General features: G+C 58.1%; 2 protein-coding genes across 7 annotated transcripts; one reads left to right on the top strand and one right to left on the bottom strand.

Annotated features, from left to right (window-relative positions):
* Nucleotides 1–108: 108 nt before the first annotated feature.
* Nucleotides 109–5,331, top strand: GNB2 (G protein subunit beta 2). Its single transcript, XM_041748114.1, has 10 exons — nt 109–269; nt 2,573–2,718; nt 2,914–2,952; nt 3,070–3,176; nt 3,509–3,572; nt 3,656–3,818; nt 3,913–3,979; nt 4,243–4,444; nt 4,535–4,751; nt 4,855–5,331. Exons 2-10 carry the CDS (start codon nt 2,662–2,664, stop codon nt 4,959–4,961), a joined length of 1,023 nt encoding a protein of 340 aa, XP_041604048.1. The 5' UTR covers nt 109–269; nt 2,573–2,661; the 3' UTR covers nt 4,962–5,331.
* A 288-nt stretch (nt 5,332–5,619) lies between these two features.
* Nucleotides 5,620–20,334, bottom strand: GIGYF1 (GRB10 interacting GYF protein 1). Of its 6 annotated transcripts, none has more exons than XM_041748110.1 (29): nt 20,190–20,334; nt 17,233–17,359; nt 15,947–16,233; nt 15,068–15,219; nt 14,928–14,988; nt 14,715–14,825; nt 14,484–14,613; nt 14,281–14,376; nt 14,009–14,120; nt 13,785–13,893; nt 13,386–13,426; nt 12,991–13,161; nt 12,503–12,756; nt 12,262–12,370; nt 11,687–11,824; nt 11,404–11,501; nt 11,023–11,194; nt 10,734–10,900; nt 10,511–10,611; nt 10,308–10,424; nt 10,120–10,220; nt 9,876–9,958; nt 9,622–9,768; nt 9,310–9,534; nt 8,857–9,044; nt 8,591–8,751; nt 8,335–8,498; nt 8,117–8,246; nt 5,620–8,023 (listed from the first exon to the last, which is right to left on the bottom strand). In XM_041748110.1, exons 6-29 carry the CDS (start codon nt 14,747–14,749, stop codon nt 7,971–7,973), a joined length of 3,102 nt encoding a protein of 1,033 aa, XP_041604044.1. In that variant the 5' UTR covers nt 14,750–14,825; nt 14,928–14,988; nt 15,068–15,219; nt 15,947–16,233; nt 17,233–17,359; nt 20,190–20,334; the 3' UTR covers nt 5,620–7,970. The 6 variants fall into 6 exon arrangements, with proteins under 6 accessions (XP_041604044.1, XP_041604046.1, XP_041604042.1 ...); XM_041748112.1 differs by having other exon boundaries at nt 8,117–8,216; XM_041748108.1 differs by having other exon boundaries at nt 5,620–8,246.
* Nucleotides 20,335–20,359: the final 25 nt, after the last annotated feature.

Here is a 20,359-nt window from a genome sequence, read left to right as displayed (position 1 = left end):
AATCCTTGTCCCTGAAGGGGTCTTTTGCCTTCCGGCGTCCCCCCACCACTAAGGAGTTGGTTTCGCCCAGCCGGGCCCTGGGCGCGGCGGCGACGGCCGCGTCACTGGCGGGCGGGATCCCTCCGCTCTGGGGAGAGCAGCGCTGGACGGTTGAGTTGGGGTGACTGAGGAAATCCATCCGCGTCGCCGCCGCTGCCGCCTCCGCCGCGGAGGAAGACAGGACCTCCCGCGCTCCTCTAGCGACCCTTCGCAGAGTCCCACCGCCACAGGTACCTCCGCTGACAAAAGAAGTCCTCCTGTCCCCCAGACCCAAATTCCCGTGGGGGAACCTCTCTTCCTTCTGTCTCCCCGGTCTGGCCTTTTGAGAGCGGACGTAGCACCCCAGACCTCCCCTCCCTTCCTCTGGCTCCGTCGCTCCCAAACCCGGAAGGGGAACTGGGGGGGACCCTCGTCCCCAATAACGCACGCGCTCCCTGCCTCATCAGGGGCATTTTCCCTGACCCCAGCCCCCAGCCCAGCCCCTCCTGCTTCTTGCGCCCTGAGAAGTTGGGGGGCCAAATTCCGGTCTTCCTCTAGGCCCGGTCCCGCCCCCTCTCCCCCCATCACCGCCCTCCTGTTTGCCCCTGGGTAGCACCCTTCGTGCCCTCCCATTTTGCACCCATGCCGGCATTCGCCCAGCAGAACTCCAGAATCCTCAGAGGCAGGCAAGGCCGCGAGGCCACCCTTCTTTTCGCCTCCACCCTACCCTCGATTTGGGTTCTGGCCGCGTTTTCTGGCCGCGTTACCCTAGACCGGAGACCTCGGCACCCTGTTTCCTCTACTGGCCCTCACCCCAAGCCCAGTTCCCGGACGCCCTCACCCCACGCCTTGCTTTCTTTTGGGCAAAATGGAGGTCGTGGGGGCCGGAGGGCCAGGCCCACTGCGCTTCGCAGCGCGGCACCGGCCCGCGCCTTCCAGCTGCCAGATCCGGGACCCTCCCATGTCCCCTCCCCGTCGCCCCGCCGGACCTGCGGGGGCGGTGGCACCCCTCTTTCTTCTTGGGGCCCCGGCTGCTGTATGCCCAGAATCCGAGGGCCGCCGAGGGGGCCCTAGAGGGTGATGGGGATTGAGGGCTGGAAGCGTCGCCCCCGCCCCCCGCGGCTTCCTCCTGGCCTCCTTCCTTATGCCCCGGTCTCTGGCGTTGCCGCCCGGCCTGGGCTGTGGGCAACTGGAAGGAAGAGGCTTTGTCCGGAGCTGGGGAGGTGGAGTGGGAGACTCTGCCAGCCCCCCGCTTTTTTGGAGGGGCATCTCTCGGCCCTAGCGTAGAGAGCTGAACTGGCAGAGGGGAAATGTCAGTGGGGAAGAGGAACGCCCAGGACCTGGGGGAAGTGGGAGCTGGGTGGGGGACGCCTGGGTCGGCAGAGTGCAGTGTGCTTGGCCAGATCACACAGGTGTCCAGAGAGGGGGGCTGGACTCCGGGCGCTGGAGCAGAGCCAGCCAGGTCCCTGGGGCCCCGGCGCGGAGCTCCGCGGCTGGGCTCCTGGGGTGCCGAGGGCGCGGGGCCGGGCCGCTTGGGGCCGCCAGCCCGCCCGCCGGCCCGCGTCTGGGAGAGAGCAGCTCCACGCCTCGGGGCCGGGGACCTCTCCTCGGAGCACTAATTACTCGAGAGTGGCTCCCATGGGCTTTCTGCGGGCGCGCCGAGGCGAACGGCCTCGGCGCTGGAAGGAGCAGCGGCTTGGGGCTGCCTTTCCCTCCACCCTCCCCTCCGCCCGCTGTGGGCGGCTAATGGGGCGCAGCCGGCCCGGGGATTATCCGGGGTGAGCCGTCCCGAACCTATTAGTGCCAATAGGCTTTCCCAAATCCTGTAAACAGCCACCCTGGCGGGTTCTGGGTCGGGGCGGGAGGCTGGGTCGGGCGGGGGCGAGGGGGCGAGGGGGCGAGGGGGCCGGGGGTGGGGTCACCCACCCTACAGGTCTTTGCCTTGGATGCGGTTGCCTTGGCAACAGGGCTAGGGTGGGGGCACTTCACCAATGAGGTGCTCTCAGTCCGGGTGACGGTTGCCTAGGCAACCCCACGAACAGCCCAGCTTCCCTCTCTGGTCTCTCCCCCACCCCAGTCGAAGCTGGGGGTGTGTGTGGAGGGTGTGCGGCTTGTGGGGGTGAATTTAAAGAGGCACCGCCCCTTTTAAAATTAGGTGCTAGGAGGGCGGTGCCTGTGCGGGCCCGGGCCGATGCCAGGTCTGTTTTCGAAGGGACTCTCCCCGCCCCTTCCCCCTCCCCGTCCCCCCCCTTCAGTTCCTGCCGCGGGTGTCCCGCCCGGGCTGCTGTCCGAGGGAGGGGTTTCCCCTGCGCTTCCTCTTGCACTTCCCGCTCCGTTTCCGGGGGGCGGGAGGAAGATTGGGGAAGTCACCTCTTCCTGGGCAACATCGCTCCTGTGCCGGAGACCCCGGTTCTGGTTGGGGGACCGCGGCCCCCGCTGCTGTCCCCTCCCCCCTCCGACCGGCGCTTACCCCTTCCGGGCCGCGCTTCAACCCCGCCTTTTCCCCCTTCTTCCCCGGCGGCCTTGGGCCTGACGTCAGCCCTGCATCCCCCAGGCCTCGGGCCAGCGGCGAGGAGCTGTCTCCCCCAGCCCCCGTCCCGCGGCCCCCAGCCGCCCCCAACCCCGCCCCACGGGCCCGGCGCCATGAGTGAGCTGGAGCAACTGAGACAGGAGGCTGAGCAGCTCCGGAACCAGATCCGGGTGAGAGCCTGGCCGCTGGGCTGGGGAGGCTGAGGGGGCAGGGCCAGGTGGCCTGCTTCTACTGGGTTGTGTTGGGGGCGGATTTGTGTGTGTGGCTACTCTAGCCTCTCACTATCTCCTCTCCACTTCCCTGCCTCCTCCTTCCCGTGTCTTCCTGCCTCTTTCTGATGGGGTCTGCCATGCCATCTCTTATAGGATGCCCGAAAAGCATGTGGGGATTCAACACTGACCCAGGTGAGATTAATCCAGGGCCGGACTTGGGGTTTAGGGAAGGAGCAAGGGTTTGAGGCATACTGTTCGGTGGGCCATGCTACCTGAACCTCCCTGAGCCCATTCTGCCTCTACGTCCAGATCACAGCTGGGCTGGACCCAGTGGGGAGGATCCAGATGAGGACAAGGAGGACCCTCCGTGGGCACCTGGCAAAAATCTATGCCATGCACTGGGGGACAGACTCAAGGTGTGTTTGTGTGTGGTTGGGGCCGTGTGCTGAGCTTTTGTATTTGTTCTGGCCTGAGTTTACAACACGCAGAAAGGGGCAGGGGTTGCAACCTCCCCAATCTAGTGGGATGAATGGGACGCCTACATTGCTCAGGGTATTTGGGAAGACAGTGACTCCCAGACAGCCCCAGGGAGTGGGAAACAGGACCATCCCAGCAGGAACTTTTGGGCTGCTGCTTGGATTTACCTCAGAGGGCCTCCCACCCAATGAGAGAGGAGGAAAGGTGTCTTGTCTCCAGAGAGAGCTTCACACCCTGACCCCTCTGCCTCTCCCCCACCACTTTTTAATAGGCTGCTGGTCAGCGCCTCCCAGGATGGGAAGCTCATCATTTGGGACAGCTATACCACCAACAAGGTAGAGGTGATGCCTGAGGCTGGATGGGGCAGGGCCACAGGCCCTGGCTGTCTCCGACTCTGGGCACTGCCCCTTCTCTCCAGGTCCATGCCATCCCTCTGCGCTCCTCCTGGGTCATGACCTGTGCCTATGCGCCCTCAGGGAACTTTGTGGCCTGTGGGGGGCTGGACAACATCTGCTCCATCTACAGCCTCAAGACCCGCGAGGGCAATGTCAGGGTCAGCCGGGAGCTGCCTGGCCACACTGGTGAGAGGGACCTGGCAGGGCTCTGGCGCTGTTGCAGGGGATGGGGCTGTGCTGCCCGCTGTTAGAGAATTGGCTGACCAGCCCCTTTCCCCAGGGTACCTGTCGTGCTGCCGCTTCCTGGATGACAACCAAATCATCACCAGCTCTGGGGACACCACCTGGTGAGGCCCTGCCAGGGCTGTGTAGTCAGGGCTTACCAATACTTCCTGCCTGGGATGCCCCTGCCTTGGTGTTTAGTGTATAGTACATGCTCCAAGCGAGCAAGGGCCTTCTGAACACTTTGCCTCCCTTTACTGTGATCTAGTGGCTCCCTGTGCCCCTTCCTTTAAGGTTCTATCAGGGCTGGGCTCACCCCGAGGGGAAAGGGGCAAGGAGTCTGCCCTGCACCCCTCTCTGATCCCTTCCTCCTTCCTGTTATCTCCAGTGCCCTGTGGGACATTGAGACAGGCCAGCAGACAGTGGGTTTTGCTGGACACAGCGGAGATGTGATGTCCCTATCGCTGGCCCCCGATGGCCGCACCTTTGTGTCAGGTGCCTGTGACGCCTCCATCAAGCTGTGGGACGTGCGGGATTCTATGTGCCGACAGACCTTCATTGGCCACGAGTCAGACATCAATGCCGTGGCAGTAAGTTCTGAGTCGAGCTGGGCTGGCCTGCCTCTGCCAGGCTCCTGGCTCTGCTGTGCCCTCATCCTGCTCTGTTCCTGTGTCCTGCAGTTCTTCCCCAATGGCTATGCCTTCACCACTGGCTCCGACGACGCCACTTGCCGCCTCTTCGACCTGCGGGCTGACCAGGAGCTGCTCATGTACTCCCATGACAACATCATCTGTGGCATCACCTCTGTTGCCTTCTCCCGCAGCGGCCGGCTGCTGCTCGCCGGCTATGATGACTTCAACTGCAACATCTGGGACGCCATGAAAGGCGACCGCGCAGGTGCGTGTTGGGCGCTGGAGTGGGGGGCAGGGACCCCAGGTGGCTGGATTCTTTTTTTTTTTTTTTTTTTTGGTGGCTGGATTCTGATGGTCCTCCCTCACAGGTGTCCTCGCCGGCCACGACAACCGTGTGAGCTGCCTTGGGGTCACTGATGATGGCATGGCTGTGGCCACAGGCTCCTGGGACTCCTTCCTCAAGATCTGGAACTAACAGCTACCACCCCACTGGGCCCAGGCCAAGAGGGGCCCTGCCCATGCCCACACTACAGGCCGGGAGCTTTGGGGCTGGGTGCATACCAAGCCTCCCTCCCTGGGCCACGGGGCCTTGGGTCCCTGCTCCCCTACCCAGGTTTGGTTCCTCCCGGGGGCCCCCACTGTGGAGATAAAGATGGGGATAGAATGGGGAAAGAGGAGGGGCAGAAAGCCCTCATCCTTTTGCTGCCCTGGGGTTGGGGCCTCATCCCTCTGGAGGGCCAGAGGCAGGAGGTAGAAACTCCAGGGGCTGGCTTTTTTAAAACTGGTTTTATTTTAATTTTTATTATATTTTCAGTTTTTCCATAAAGGAACCAATTCCAACTCTGTACCTGGTCTCTGCCCTTGTGTCTTTCTCACTCCAATCTCTGTTCCCAGAGCCTAACTGTGCGTTTGTTGGGGCAGGGTCGTGGTATCATGGGGGCCAGAGAGGAATCCCCACACCTTCTCAGCTAAAGTGAGGCAGGAGGACCTGCGCAGCAGGGCCATGGATGTTCCCAAACACACACAGCACTCTGACCCTGGATGACCATAGTTGTCCCTGGCCACAGCTCTTTAAGTTCCTCGCGCTTAGCCCCAAAGACCCTTTTCCCCAAGAAAAGACACAGAAGCAGAAGGGGAGAACACACACCAAGTTTTATTGAGGGAAGGGGAATATTTACAGGGGCAGGTAGAAGAGAGGGGAGTCACATAGGGTGGGAGTAGGGGAGATTGTGGGTCCAAGGCAGACAAGGAGTACAGAACAGCCCCTGCACCCACCCCAACCCAGGAAGGGTGGGAGAGCAGCTGGGGCCCAGGAAGACGGGTGGGAAAGGACAGCAATGGGGGTGGAGTCCCTGGGCCCCGGGGGCTCAGGGGCTTGTAAACATTGACCACTCTCAGAAGGGGATGGGGGTGGGAGAGGGCTCCCCCTACACTTCCTCACAGGGTTAAGGCCTCTCCAGGCTCAAGGGCCCCCTAAATTCAAAGTCTCTTTAGCTGGGGGGGAAGGGGAAGGAAGAGACAGGGAAGAGTGTCACCCCCCCTCCCCTGCATTGGCTGCGGCAGGGGTGGGGGTGGGGGCGGTTACATTCAGTCACAACAGTATCCCCCCCCACACCTCTACTGCCGCCAAATACTGGCGTGAGGAAGGGGGGAGCTGGGGGGCCAGCAGCAGCAAGACATTTCCCCCTGGCCCATCACCCCCTTATTGCTTTAGAGAGAATATTGTCTTTTCACGGACACTAACACTGTTGAAACCAGGGAGAAGCAGGTGGAGGGTGTCCTCCACCCCCGAGGCCAGCTTTATCCCCCAACACTGACCCAGTTGCCACTTTGGTGCAAAACGAAAAAAACAAACAAAAAAAATGTGGTCTCTCTGGGGTTGGATGGGAAAGAAAACGGGCCACTCCCCATTTCCCCAGGGCAGGAAGGATAAATACATTCATGGAGGGGAGGCAGTGGCAGAATCCTGCCCTAATACTGCGCTCTGAGCAATGAGGTCGATGGGAGAAGTTAGATGAGAAACCAAAAGATACAACAAACTGTTTAAAAAACAAACAACAAAACAAAAAAGAAAACACAAATGGAGACAAACCCAGGTAAGTGATTGGGAATAAGAAGTTGGTGAGCAACAGAAGGCAGCCTACCCCTGACCCAGGAGAGACGACACTTCTATTCTTGACCCCCCCCCCCACCTTACCCAACATTAAAAATGCATCAGGGGAGCAGAAAGGGGAGAGGCCACTTGCTTCTCTCCCATTTGGTCAATGGAGGGATCAGAGCAGAGCTGGGTGGTCCACATCCCACACAGCTGGCTACAGGCAGGGAACTCCCTTCTAACAGCCCCCATACCCCAACCTGAAGCCCCATGCTGCCCACTCCCTTGGCCTCCTAGGCCCTCCTCTGCCCCTTTCACAGGAGAAAACAGTCATGAAGTGGTGCCTCTCTCTCCAGCTCCTGGAGGAACTGCTCCACTCCCACCTCGCGCAGGGTTGAGGCAGAAGGCGCAGCAGGGGCTTGTGGCCCAAAGAATACATTCATGTGGCAAGGCAGGGAGCTGAGGCTTTCAGCTTCACACACAGGCCGTCCCCCCAAATGGCAGCAGTGGGGGAAGCCCCTCACCAGGGCCAGAGCGAAAGTTCTACCACCCTGACAGCCAGATGAGGTTGGCACCGGCAGGCCCTTTCCCCTCTACCCCATCAGCCAGCACAGGATGGCAGCCTAGAGAGCTGAGGCAGCCTGGCCCATTTGTGCAACTTTCCCCCAAAGCAGCAAAGCCAAGGGGCTACTTTGGCCCCTACCTCGGACACCTCTGCCACAGTCACAGCAACAAAGGGAGCCGTTCACAGCGGGTCCGGCTGGCGGGGCTGAGGGGGCCTCGCTGTGCAAACTGCTGGCACCCCAGCTTCCAGTTACCCCAATGGCCCACCTTGCGGGGCAGGGAGGGTAAGTGCAGCCTCGGGGACCAGGCAGGACAGGTCCATGGGGCCTATGTCCCCACTGCCCCAAAATAACAGTGTGTTTTTTCTTTCAATCTCCTAACCTTTTTTTTTTCTTTTTCTTTTTTCTTAAAAAAAAAAAAAAACCAAAAAACAACCAAAAAACCCCCCAAAAACCAAAACCCCCAAAAAACCTGTGGACCTTCCATTGTCACCCTCACTGTCCCTAGAGGGGAAAGGGGTGCTTAGAGTCTAGCTTTTAACAATTCTGTCTCTCCTAACATTTTCTTCAGGGTTGTTTAAAATGTTTTTTTAAAAAAAGAAAAAAAACAAAACAAAGGAAAAAAAAAAACCCTTCCCCCCCAATCTGTAAAGTGCCTCGTGGTGGGTGAGTTAAGGTGCATCGTGTGGTTTGTAACAAGTGCTGGGGACCCTGCCCCTGCTTCCTCCTATGCTCCTGGTGGGGAGCCTGCAGGCTGGGGACCCAAGGGTCCAAGCCGCTGTTGCCGCCCCTGGCCTACAGCCCAGAGGCTGGTGGGATGGGCTGGTCAGTAGTCATCCACGCTCTCGATCTCACCAGAAGGTCCGTGCAGGGAGTACCCTGAAGCCGGGGAGAAGCTGGGTTTGAGCTCTCCCTAGGCTCCTGGCCCCTGCTGAGTAAGAAACCTCCTGCATGGCCACACCCCAAACTCACCCAAGATGCTAGGATCTGAGTGCAGCATCAGCGCCCGCCTCTTGGCCTTGCTGCCCTCCCCAGGGCCGAGTTTGGTGCTGTGGTTGGTCTGAAAGGCTGTCTGTAGGGAGCCACTGCTCAGCCATGCCTCCTGTGAGGCTCAGAGAGGGAGGCTGGGTCAGCAGGGTACCAGCAGCCTCACCCCACCCACCAGAGGGCCAAGCGGGCAGAAGCCTTACCTGCTGCTGCTGCCGTTGCTGGCTGGCTTTCTGTTTGGCCCTCCGTTCCAGGAACTGTTTGGCAAATTCTTTGGCTTCCAGCGTGTCCCCCAAGCAAGAACGGATATAATCGTGGACGTCGTAGGGGGATTCTACCTCCTTGAGGATCGCTACAGCCATGGGCACTAAAGGGCAGGGCAGGTGTTGGTCAGGGCCCACCTGATGCAGGTCTGGAAGCCCCAGCCCCGCCCGGCCTTCCAGGGTATGTGGCCCGTACCATCCAGGCTGCCTGTGGTGCTCAGCGTGTGCAGCATCTGCTCACACCACTGGGTGAAGCCATCCTGGGGCCTGGGGATGCCCTGCAGCAGCTTCAGCAGCTTCTCTTCCTCCTCTGTCTTTTTGCGCACAGGCCGACCTGACAGGTGGCTGTACGAGTCACTGAGTGGGCCAGGGGTCAATCAGAGGCAAGAGATCAGCTGAGGACTGTCATATCCTTCCACCCCTGCCCGAGCCCGGATGGAGCCTGCAGGGCCTGGCACCCACCTGAGAGAGGGGCTGCTCCGGCTGTTCTTTAGGCCCAGGCTGCGGGCCAGGCTCCCGCCACTCTTGAGGGTGTCCTCCCAGAGCCCCGGGCCGCTGCTGCCGCCCCCACTCTTGTCGGGCCCGCCCCACAGCGGCCCGGCCTCAGATACCCACTGGTTCAGGGGGGCCGAGCCCAGGCCCCCAAGCTGCTATAGATGGCAAAAATCAGAGTGGCCCAAATACAGACACACACGTTCAAAACAGCTAAGTTGGGGGGCTTGTGGAGGCAGCCAAGTGGGGTGAGATGAGGGCCACCCAGAAAAGCAACACTTAAGAATCAGATATGGACCAGCACTCAGGCTGGAAAGTCGGGGCTCAGCGACTCCTCCCACCCCAGGTCATCCTTGGAACTGACTAGAAGGGATTCTTGAGCTCAAAAATGCCAGTCAGTGGGGGAAGGGCCAGCCTGCTCACCACACGGTGGTTGGGGGCCTGGGCCCGCGATGGCTCCCGGGGTGAGGGCTGCTTGTGCAGCTGCCGCTCGCCCTCCAACTGCAGCTCCAGCAGCGTCTTCATGGAGAGCCCCTGCTTGGCCAGGCCAGCCCACAATGGGGGCGGGGAGCTGGGCGCCGGCGGCACCTGGACAGCAGCTGCCTGCTGCTGCTGCAGCAGCTTCAGCAAGAGCTCCTGCTGCCGCACCTGAACCGAAGTGACATGGTGAGGGCCCATGGCCTCACCCTGGGGCCCAGGCCTGGTGGGCGAGGGGAGATGCAGACAGGCACACACCTGCTTGCGCCGGAATAGCTCCTCCTCCTCCTGCCGCCGCTTCTGCTCCTCCTGCTGCTGCTGTTGCTGCCTCCGCTTCTCCTCCCGCCGTTTGCGCTCCTCCTCTTCCCGCTTCGCCCTGAGCTCCACTTCTCTGCGCTCTTGGAACTGGCATAGTCAATGTGCTCAGACGGCAGACCTGGGGGCACCTGGCCTTCCCTGCTTCAGCCCAGCCCTCACTGCCCAAGAAGCCCAGCCCCAGGAAGCCTACTCACTTTGTGTTGCAACTGGAGTTGTTCTAGAATTGGACCCTGAGTCGAAGAGTTAATTGGTATGTCCCAAAGACTGGCCTCACCGCCTGCAGAAAGCAAAGGCAGCTGCAGGAGGAAGCTTAGGGTATGCTGGGCTGGAGCAGCCACAGACACAAAGCCCCCCACTCACCCGGGGCCTTGGGGGGTGCTGGTGGGCAGGGTCATCGGGGTTCAGAACACGGGGGCAGGGAGCAGGTGGGCCACACACCTGACTGTGATGAGGCTGAGGTATGTATGTCCCAAAGGGGACCTGAATCCGGCACCGACAAGGACCGGTTCATGGTCGGGAGCAGGTTCTGGTCCCCACCTCTGCTGAGCAAAGCAGTAATTCTCAGAACTCTGAGTTTCTCTTGGGTCCAGCACCCCCACCCTGCCGCCCAGAGACCGGGTCCGGACCTGGGAGGTTTGAGAGCTTGGAGCTGCTGCAGGAACGCAGTGAGCTGCTGTTGCTGTGGCGGGCTCAGGTCCCCCAGAGCTGCCTTCTCCCGGAGCGCGCACTGTGGGAGCTGCCGGCTGCAGGAACAGAGACAGGTATTGGGGCGGAGGCCACGTAGCCTGGGCCTAGCCTGACCACCAAGGCCTTCCAGGCACCCCCATACCTGCCAACCAGCTGCAGAAACTGCTGGTGCTGCAGCTGCTGGTACAAGGCCGCCGCAGCCAGCTCCTGCTGCTTCTTCAGCCGCTCCTGGTCCATGTTGCCCTGAGGGAGAGCCAGAGCACTCCTGTGGCTCTGACCTTGTCTCACTCTGCACCTGCCACTACAATCCACCCATTCAGCTCCCATTTCCCCTCCCCACTCCTCACCAAGGCAGATTTGCTTACCAACAGTGGGGGGGGTGAGGGTCCTGGGGCAAAGGGCACACGACCCCACATCTTGATCACCTCACCCAGTGGCTGGAAGCCCTCATCACAGCCCCGCTTCACAAGCAGTGCCATAGAGAAATAGCCTGCCTGGAACCACTCTGCCATCTCCTGTGTTGTGAAGGGACCTGGACCAAGAAAAGGGGGACCTCAGTTAAAAGCTGTGCCAGAGAAGCCCTGGATGAGAATGGTGTTGTCCCCTCGGCTCCAGCAGCCCCTCCTGCACGGTCCCCACACTCCCCACAGGTACCTTGGATCTCGCCCTGAGGGTCCTTGTAGAACCACTTCCGGGCTGCACCGTGGCTAAGGGGGAGGGCAGTGGCAGCTGCTGAGTGGCGCAGGCCCTGGGCCTGCATGGCGGCCGTGAACTGCTCCTCCTCCAGGGAGCTGTCCTGCAGCGAGGCCACCAGCTTCTCTGCCTCCTGGGAGACCAGAGAGAGAGGGAAGGCTTAATTGCATAATCATGGCAATATCAGGATGGGCTGGGGCTAAGGTCGGAGTGCGGTCAGGAGATCAGGTCACAATGCAGAAGAACAGACGGGGAAGCAAGGAACTGGGCAGGGACAGATGAACAATGACTCTCTATTCCCCAAAGGGCTGGATCCCTAGAGCCTTCTGAGGTCCCTCACACCTGCTGCAGGTGCTTCAGGCCTTCATCGTCCTCCAGATCTCCAGGTGGGCCAGAGGGTGAGCCCACACCAGGACTCAGAGGCACTCCCCTCATATCATCTAGAAGCAAAGAAAGAAGTGAAATGGGGGGGAGGGGACAGAGAAGAGAATGAGACACTCCCCTGTCCACCCTCATTCCAGAAAAATAGGCTCTAGTTCTACCCTGCCTCCAAGATTCTTTGGGTACCTCCCTCCTGCAAGAAAGGGGAGCACCCCCCATGCCCACCTCTCCTCCCCCCAACTACCTTCAGTGGCTGGCAGGTCCTTGTCTGCAGGGTCATCACCTTCCCCATTAGCTCCCCAGAGTGGGCCCAAGGTGGGCAGTGGGGATGGGGAGCTGGACTTCTCCTCCTGAGAGGGCAGTGGGGTCAGTTCCTTCCCTCCTGAAAGAAATGGGTAATTATCAGAATTCAAAACCTGAGAGGCCTTAAAAATTATTTGGCAGAAATCCCCCACTTGTGGCCAGAACCTAGGCCTCTGGGCACTGAATGCACCCAGGTAACTTTGGTCAACTCCAAAAAATCAGCACCACAAACCCCACCTCACAACACTGCCCTGCCCACAGCATAAACACAATACCACAGACTTAACACTGCATTCTTGGTTTGCACAGATCATCTTGATCATGCCTTAGTTTGAACTGACACACTGCCTTCTCAGACACAGCCCTGCTGCATTCCTCCCCACACCTGGCAACACGGGCTCTTCTCCTAAATCACCTTCTCCTAAAAACGGGTGCATAACCTGGTGAGGGCCTCTCTGCCTGCCTGGCCTGGCTCAAGGCACTCTCCTTCCTCTCCGCCCCATCCTACAGGCTCACCTGCTTCAGGAGCCCCCTCATCTAGCCCTTCAGAAGGCTCTTCCTCTTCTTCCTCCAGGCCCTGGAAGTCGAGCTCCTGCTCCTCAGGAATAGGCTCCTTGGGACCTTTCTGCAGGGGGTTAAGGGACACAGTGGGGACAAAGGGCAAAGGATGAATGGGTATGAACAAGAGGTGCCCCCTGCAGGATAGGTCCCACCACCCTCTAGTGTAGACCTGCCGCCTCCCCGCTTCCTCCCATACCTTGAGAGGCAAGAAGGCCCCAGAGGCATCAAAAGTGCCCATCTCTTCATCCTCATCATCCAGGCACCACTCTGGGAGCCCATCCTTGTCTTCCTCAAAGCCGTCAGGCCCTCGGCACCTCCGGAGGTGAGAGCTGCCTCCCCCACCCCGCCCTTCCTCTTCACCACACCCTCCTCGATCCCCTCGCAAATCAAATTCAAACTTGCGACGCCGGTCCCCATGTTCCCGCCAACCAGCAGAGCGGGGGCCGCCATCTGGGCAGGAAAAGTCAGAGAAGGGAAGTCAGTGTCCCAGTCAAGCCAGCCTTGACCCTTCTGCTGCCCATTAGGACTTCCCCCCACTTGGGGAACCATGGCATTTCCAGGCCTGCCCTCCCACCCACTCCACTCCAGAAAGCTGTTTTCTCTACCCAGCCATGGGCGCCCACCCTCACAGGAAGTTCCTGCCACCCACTGCCCTCCACAACACCCATCCGGCCCCAACCTCACCGGGGCTGGCTGAGCGCCAGCGGTCGCCATCTCGCCGGGGTCCTGCCCCAAGTCTCCAACTGCCCTCCTCCTCTTCTTCTTGCTCCTCTCGGAGAGAACGCCAGTTCTCGCTATCTGAGCGGGCATGTTCCTTCCTTGGGCCAGCCCCTCCCTCCTCAAACCCGGATCGTGCTTGAGGGTGGGGGAAGATAGAGTGAGAAGAACAGCAGCCACAGTCCCTGGAAGACTCTTACTATAGACCTTGCAGTAAAAGAGACCAGCTCTGGGCCCTCCTGTCCCCACCAACACCTCCCTCATGAAAACACTCCCCTAACAGCATCACCCATTTAGTCCCCCTTCCCCCCGCCGCCTCACCCCAATGACCCTCAGGACCTGGTCATTGCTACACTCCGTACCTCCGTCCCTCCTGGCTGACTTCTCGAACCTTCTCTCGCCTCTGCAGAAGGAAAAGGTATTTCAAAGAAGAACAGATTCCCTCCCCCAACCTGTGGCATCTCTGAACACCTTGTCCATTCTGCCCTGAGAAGGGGGGTAAGGGGGAGGTTTTAGGGAAAAGTCAGGCTTGGGACGGAGCCCAGGGGGGCATGTAGAAATGAAGGTCGCAGAGTAAATACTAAGAGATTCAGGAAAAAAAAAAAAAGGAGAGGGCCACAGGGAGTCACAGGGCAAAGAGGAAAATCTGTGACCAGGGCTCATCTGGTGGGTCTCCTATTGTCCTCTAATGACAAAGACCCAAGCCCCCCTCCAAGGACTAAGCCACAGACTTCTCTGCTCTGCCACTATGCTGCCAGCACCTGTCATCCCAACTCTGGCTACGCTGAATCTCCCGAGGGTTTCGGCCAAAGGCCCCATCGCCTTCTTCAATGCTTCTTTGGTAAAAGCAACTATCACCACGGCCTCGGCCTAGAGAAAGGACAAGATACACATGGGAAACCTGCTTAACCATCTCTTTGCACCCTCAAAACCATAGCCTCGCGCCCCCCAGCCCACCCCTATAACACACCATCACCCTCTCTACCTCGGCTCCGAGTGCTGCCCCTGCCACGGGAGGTGCCACCTAGGGGGGGGCCAGCCCCTTTCCCCATCAGCCTCAGCACAGCCACACTGTTCACTGACAGGGAGAAGTTTCTCTGAGGAGGGAGCCAGGGGTGGGAGTGAGGACCCAGGCACCCACCCCTCCTCACCCCTGCCTAGAACCACAACCTCCACCACCTGTCTTCCCAGGTTCAGCCCCTCTCTCCCAGGTGAAGACCCAGCGCCCCACCCTGCACTGCCCCGGCCCAGCCCCACCTGCTCCTCCTCAGTCAGAGGCTCCAGAGCCAGAGGCTGCAGTGGCTCCTCCTGTAGCACTGCAGCAAACTCCTTGTCCTGCAGCTCATCAGGCACCTGTCAATTGGGGCAGGAGAGCCAAGATCTCATGCTCCTGGACCCTCTCCACTGGCTGAGACCCTACAGGCAACCGGGTCACATACCCTACACCTGCCTACCCCTACCTTGTCCTCCTTGACATAGAGAGCCAACATCTCTTCTCGCCCATAGCGATAGTCAGCCAGCTTATATTTGGGCATGGCAGGGGATGGGGGTGGGGAGGCCACACTGCCACCACTGGAAAGGGCCCTCAACCTACAAAAGGGACACAGGGAAAGAAAAAAAAAAGAGACTGGAGTCTGAGCAATTCTATTCTTTTTGGCTTCTCCAAGCCATCCACAGCATGTCTAACTCACCACTCAGGCCCAAAATTGAGGGTCTCTGCTGCCATTATGGAGCTGGGTGTGTCCTCGAGGTCAGTGGGGCTGAAGGGAGGAGGGGGGACCTGATGTTCACTCTCCAAAAACCTGTGGAGAAGCAGGAACACTAGGCCTTGGAGACAGCACACCCGGAGAACCACAAGAGATTAAAGTATAGATTCCCACCTAACGAACTCTAAAAGGACTCACCTAAGCCAAGCCACGTGCCACTCACACCATGAGTTAAGCGAACTGTCACAATGAGGAAGATCTGAGGGAGGGGAGGAAATAGGGCAGCTAGAGCCCCTTCCAGCTTCAGCAGGGGGTACCTCCCTCCACCCTAGACTCACTTGGCAGCCTTGCCCCAGGAAGCAGGTAGGGATGGAACTGGGCTCTCTTCAGGAAAGGGCCTGTGCTGGAATGAACCAAGGTCCCCAAGCAGCAGGATGATGATCTGACTGCAGTGGTGCCTGAGAAGGGAGCTTCACTTCGGGGAAAGATCCTTACCAAGAGGCACAGAAACAAAGCTGGGGTTAAACCAATGGACCAGATGGGCTTTCCTACTTCTGGCCCTCCTATGGCCTGCATAACAGGGAGATGCATAGCTGCTGGAAGCTTCTAGTTATCCAGGCAGGGGAACCACAACCCCAGCTCCTCATCTCTGTCCCCTACAGTAGGCCTCAAGAGTAGTTTAATTCCCTCAGCCGAGCTGAGTGAGGCACTGGCAGCGTGGCAGAGAATGCCAAGGATCTCTCCAGACCTCAGTGCCCTCCCAGTGTGGTGCAGCATTTGGTAAAGGGCTGGCTGAGGTATGTGGGAATGCTCAGGACAAAGGTAAAACACAAATAAGACAAGCAAACAAAAAACCGACTGAAGCCACAGATATTCTAAAGACAGAAAACATCAGGTATGAAAAGAATTACAAAATCTTGGAGGAAAATTATTTCCCTCCTGAAAAAACTCAGGGCTGCCTGTTTGGTGGCTAGAATCCAGGGATTCAATTTGGGGGTGGGGGAGTCAGAAGGAGAATGGCGGTGGGGAGGCCCTATTCCAGGCAAAAAGAGAGGGCACACGGAAGGCTGCAAGCAGGTTAAGTCTAGTCAGTGCACCCTGGGGCTGGTTTACCCAACAATAATCAACACCCAGACCCTTTCCATGGATCAGAAAGGCTACTAAAAATCAAGAAAGGAACGTTATTATGCTATAAACTAGGGAAGAGCTCCCCTCACCATAAAGTAGAAATGAGGTTGATAGAAGCAGTGGCAGTGGCAGTGACCTGTCCCTCTAAGGAACAGCAGAGGAGACTCTCTGGAGGCAGCTCATCCCTGGCGGTTCCAAGCGAGGACAGATGGGCAAGGTTTCAGGGAGCTGCACAGGGGCTTCCCTCACTGGCTGGTGGGGAAGCTGGACCCGAGTACCTCCACAGTTTCCATCAAGTCCAAGACTCCACAGCTCTGGCAAGAAAGGAGGAGGAGTTTCCACCAGAAGGGCCACGGGAGAGTAGTTCTCACTACAGCTGCGCATGGGAAAATGAAATAAAATGCTATGACAAAGATGGGACCCAGTTCCAGGATACCAGCATCCTACCAGGAAATGCAGCTTTGGAGATCATTTAAAGCGGGGTGGACCACCCCTGGCATGAGCATCTCTCCTACAACAGCCCCAACTGGACATTTCTGGTGATGGAACATGTCATGGCACACATAGCCATCAGGAGATACATCTATTGAAAAACTCTCCCTTTCACTGGATTCAAACAAGCCTCCCAGGACAACAGAGTAGGTTCATTCTTCCCACACTACAACCCCTACTTAATATGGCCAGTGAATCAACTTGAAGATGGTATGTGAAATGAAACAACCCGGTCACAAAGGAAGAATACAGTAGGATTCCTCTTACCTGAAATTCCTAGAAGAGTCAATTTTAGAAACATAGAGAGTAGAACAATGGGTGCTAGGGCTGGGGGGAGAGGAGAGTACTCAATGGGTACTGAGCTTCAGCTCAAATGGGGCAAATCTAAAAGTTCTGGAGATGGATGGGGTTAAGGTTGTACAATATGAACATCCTTAACCTCACAAAATTAGACTCTCAGAAATGGATAAATGGTACATATTACTACCATTTGAAAAAAGGGGGGGCTCCTGGGTAGCTCAGTGGTTGAGTGTCTGCCTTGGGCTCAGGCTGTGATCCCCTGGTTCCGGGATGGAGTTCCACATTGGGCTCCCCATAGGGAGCCCGTTTCTCTCTCTACTTATGTCTCTGCCTCTCTGTGTGTCTCATGAATAAATAAATAAAAATCTTAAAAAAAAAAAAAAGTCTAGGGGAAAGAAAGACATTTAGAAATAGCTACTGCATACCTAAGTCTTCCTCACTCCAACGAAAACATTTCACATTCCTTCAAACCAACCTCAGGAAAGACTGTTCTAAGCTTCCTGAAGTTCATTCCAGAAGCCCCATCTTGGGGAAATGGGGGACAGAAAAGCCCTCTGGGTGTGGAAGGCAGAAGACCACTCACCCTCCCTCCCTTCCAGGGAGTGGCAAAGGTGGCTCTCCTTGATGCTCTCTGCTCCTGGCTTTCACCTCTGTGTCCTGGTTGTAAGGAGCAAACTGAGGAGTGGCTCCCAGTGTGAGAAGCAGAGCAACTGTAGAAGCAAGGGAAAGGTAGTCAGGGCAGAGGAAGCAGAGAAGCAGCTGGAAAAAAGTCACAGGAGGACCTGGTCCCAGCAGCTGGTGGCCACCGGCCATTCCCTACACTGCAGGAAGTGCCACCCAACAGCACACACACTGCCCCATGGTGCCCACCCTCCACACCCGTGAGTCTTCTCCATGTTTCCTCCAAGTTAATGGTTTTCAATTAAAGGGGGGGCTGTGCTCCCCAAGAGACATGTGGCAATATCTGCAGATGGTTTTGGTTGGCATGACTGAAGGGCACTACTGGTGTCTAACAGAGACGCTGCTACACACTCTACAACATGAAGGGCAGCCTCCCACCGCCCCCCACCCACAACAAGGAATCAACACTGCCATGGTTGAGGACCCTTCCTTCGTATCATGGGTGCTGATAAAGCCTATTCTGTTTATGGGGAAGAACGAAGACAAAAGAAACCAAGTTTATTCCAATTCAGTCTCCCCTCCGGTGAGCAAGCAAGGAAATTGTTTCCTATTTATACTGTCCCATGAGAGAAATCTGAACTCCTGCCAGGAGGGAAATCCTTAAGAAGAGATTCAAAAAATTCTGCTAAGTTTCTGTATCACAAACTCTCAAAGTGTGGGTCCCTTTCCAGTAGCAAAGAACCAGGACAGGGAGCAGAGCAGACAGGACTGCGGACAGCACTCTTTCCTGGCTTCTTAATCTTAAGGCTCTCCTCACAGGCTTATTCCTCCAGCTTATCTGCCACCCCATGGCCCTACCTTCAGCATCTGTTTGCCTCATCTCCTAACTGTCTCCCTAGGCCCCTGTCGGCCGGGTCTTCTTTCTCAGGCCTTAACATACCCTCCCTCCCCTGGCACTGGAATTATTGCTACTAAAAGGCTGCCCCCTGCTGGAGTTGAGGGGAGAGGACACGCACTGTCCAGGATGCTCACAACAGGCTTGCAGGAACAGGAGCGAAGCCTGTTCTCTGGGGTTCAGAACTCAGAAGAAAAATATCCAAAGAATACGCAATCCTAGTACACACTAAGTTAACATTATTTCCTCATTCCATCACCCCTAAAATTAGCCCTATTCCAGAGCAATGTGCCTTGGCACAGAAAGGTACCACTATTAACAGAAGTGGAGTCCCAAATTCCCCAACATCTGAGCAACCAGCAACCACCCAGCCCCAAGCCTGTTGGGAGGTGACTCCGCCCTTTCTCTGGATGGAAAGATCCTCAATGCATGGTAGGATAATTCTGAGGCTCAGGAAGGGGTGCAAGACCATGTTCCCCCTGCCTCTCTGAGCCATAGTGATAATGTCCTTGGCATGTTTACTGGTTAAGTTCTCAAAGTGTTTTCACACTTTACCTCATTTGATCCCTTCTGCCCACTTGCCCAGTCCTGGGACCCAGCCAGGGAAAACAAGGGAGGATGCAGCTGCCCCCACAGGGGACCCCATGTTCCTGACACACTATTAGAGACTGGAGAAGGGATGCACAAGCAGCAAGAGCCACCCTAAGTACTTGGTAAGTTTTAAGCCATTTAAAATTTCTCCTTAGAATTTTTAAAATCCCTCACGTAGCAACCTCTTCTCCCTTTCTCTGTTCTCAAGTGGGGCAGCTTTTTCTATCTCTAACCCAACCACAAACAAGGGCAAACTGGGGTCCTTGAAGTCCTCAAACCACAACACTAATTTGTCCACTGGCTACAAAAAGCCAGGCCAGAGATCTACAAACAGAACTCACTTGACTGTAATCACCATATGGGACCGTTTAGGTCCCTGCTCCCCAGGCCCCAGCAGCAATGCAAAGTCCACATCTGTCTCATCCCTTCCCAATTACACAGGTCTACAACTAGGAAATAAAACTGGAGCTGAGTGAGGGGTGGGTGGCCTGGCAGTGGCCTGGCACTTCACGGGGAAGACTACAGATGAAGGATCCTGACAGCAAACTCCCCATCATGAATGGCAAAGGGGATCAGCCTGTTGGTATCCAAGGGGCTTCACATGCAGAGACCATGGGTGGGGAGCCAAGGTGCCACTGGCATGTCAGCTCCAAGGGACAGTGGAGAAGTGGCGTGCAGGCTGAGTTGGGGTAAGCAGCAAGACGAAACGAGAGAAAGAGAGAGAGAGACAGACAGAAAGACAGACTGGGGTGCGTGGAGGAAAGATCCCGCGGACAACTGACTTAGCATCTCCCAGGGCTGGGGCCCAATGAAAGACCAGACCGGGAAGCTTACTAGGAATTCTAACGACTGGGTAAGAAAGAGGGTCTTTTTCAAGTTAACTCGGGGGGGAAGAAAAGAAGGCAAAGTGTGAGGGACCGTAGCCAGGAGACTAAGCTGTTAGAAACGGACGGGCAACAGGGAGGAAGGAGACCCCAATGACCAAGCATTAATGTCGCCCGCTGAAAGGAAATTTAGGTGAAGACCCAGCGGAGGTGCTTCGGTTAAGAAAAGCTTCCACGTTGGCCAAAGTCATGGAACGCCTGGACTTTAAGACCCGCAGGGCCCAGCTAATTCCGGTGAAAGCCCGGAGGCTCGTTGGGGGAAGTCTCCGGGGAGCGCCGGGCACTAGGGTCGGGGGGCCGGGGGCAGGCCTGGCGGAGGATGCGGGTGGACGGGAAGGGGCCGGCAGGGCTGCCGAGGTGCCAGAGGACGACCGTTAGGAGCGCGGGGGTGGGAAGGAGGCGGGCCGCCCGGGAGGACGGCGTGCCCTTCAGGGAGGGGGCGCCAGGTGCGCGAGGCGAGGGGCGAGGGGCGAGGGCGGCCGCCCCCGGGAGGGGGCCGTCCTCCCTCGGGGCCGCGCCGAGGAGGGGCCGGCGGGAGGGCGGACGCACCGGGCGGCGACGGCGGCAGCGGCCTGGGCAGAGAGGCGGGAGGGTCCGTGCTGGCGGCCCGCGCGCTCGCTCTGGCTCTCGCAGGCTCGGCGCGGCCGCCTCAGCGTCGGGGGCGGGCCTGCCCCGGGCCCGGCGGCGGGCCGGGGTCCGCGGGGCCGCCGAGCGCTTAC

This window comes from Vulpes lagopus, chromosome 3 (genome assembly GCF_018345385.1).
Source record: "Vulpes lagopus strain Blue_001 chromosome 3, ASM1834538v1, whole genome shotgun sequence".
In the NCBI taxonomy this organism is placed as follows: domain Eukaryota; kingdom Metazoa; phylum Chordata; class Mammalia; order Carnivora; family Canidae; genus Vulpes; species Vulpes lagopus.
This window is presented reverse-complemented; position numbering and strand designations above follow the sequence as displayed.

Excerpts from the sequence above, each read along its gene's own strand:
- GNB2 (XM_041748114.1), top strand. The coding sequence starts at position 2,662 with ATGAGTGAGCTGGAGCAACTGAGACAGGAGGCTGAGCAGCTCCGGAAC. Across the intron at positions 3,177-3,508 it reads CACTGGGGGACAGACTCAAG|GCTGCTGGTCAGCGCCTCCC; the intron begins GTGTGTTTGTGT and ends ACTTTTTAATAG. Across the intron at positions 3,980-4,242 it reads AGCTCTGGGGACACCACCTG|TGCCCTGTGGGACATTGAGA; the intron begins GTGAGGCCCTGC and ends TGTTATCTCCAG.
- GIGYF1 (XM_041748108.1), bottom strand. The coding sequence starts at position 14,749 with ATGGCAGCAGAGACCCTCAATTTTGGGCCTGAGTG. Across the intron at positions 12,757-12,990 it reads CTGGCGCTCAGCCAGCCCCG|ATGGCGGCCCCCGCTCTGCT; the intron begins GTGAGGTTGGGG and ends TTTCCTGCCCAG. Across the intron at positions 9,535-9,621 it reads AGCTATTCCGGCGCAAGCAG|GTGCGGCAGCAGGAGCTCTT; the intron begins GTGTGTGCCTGT and ends ACTTCGGTTCAG.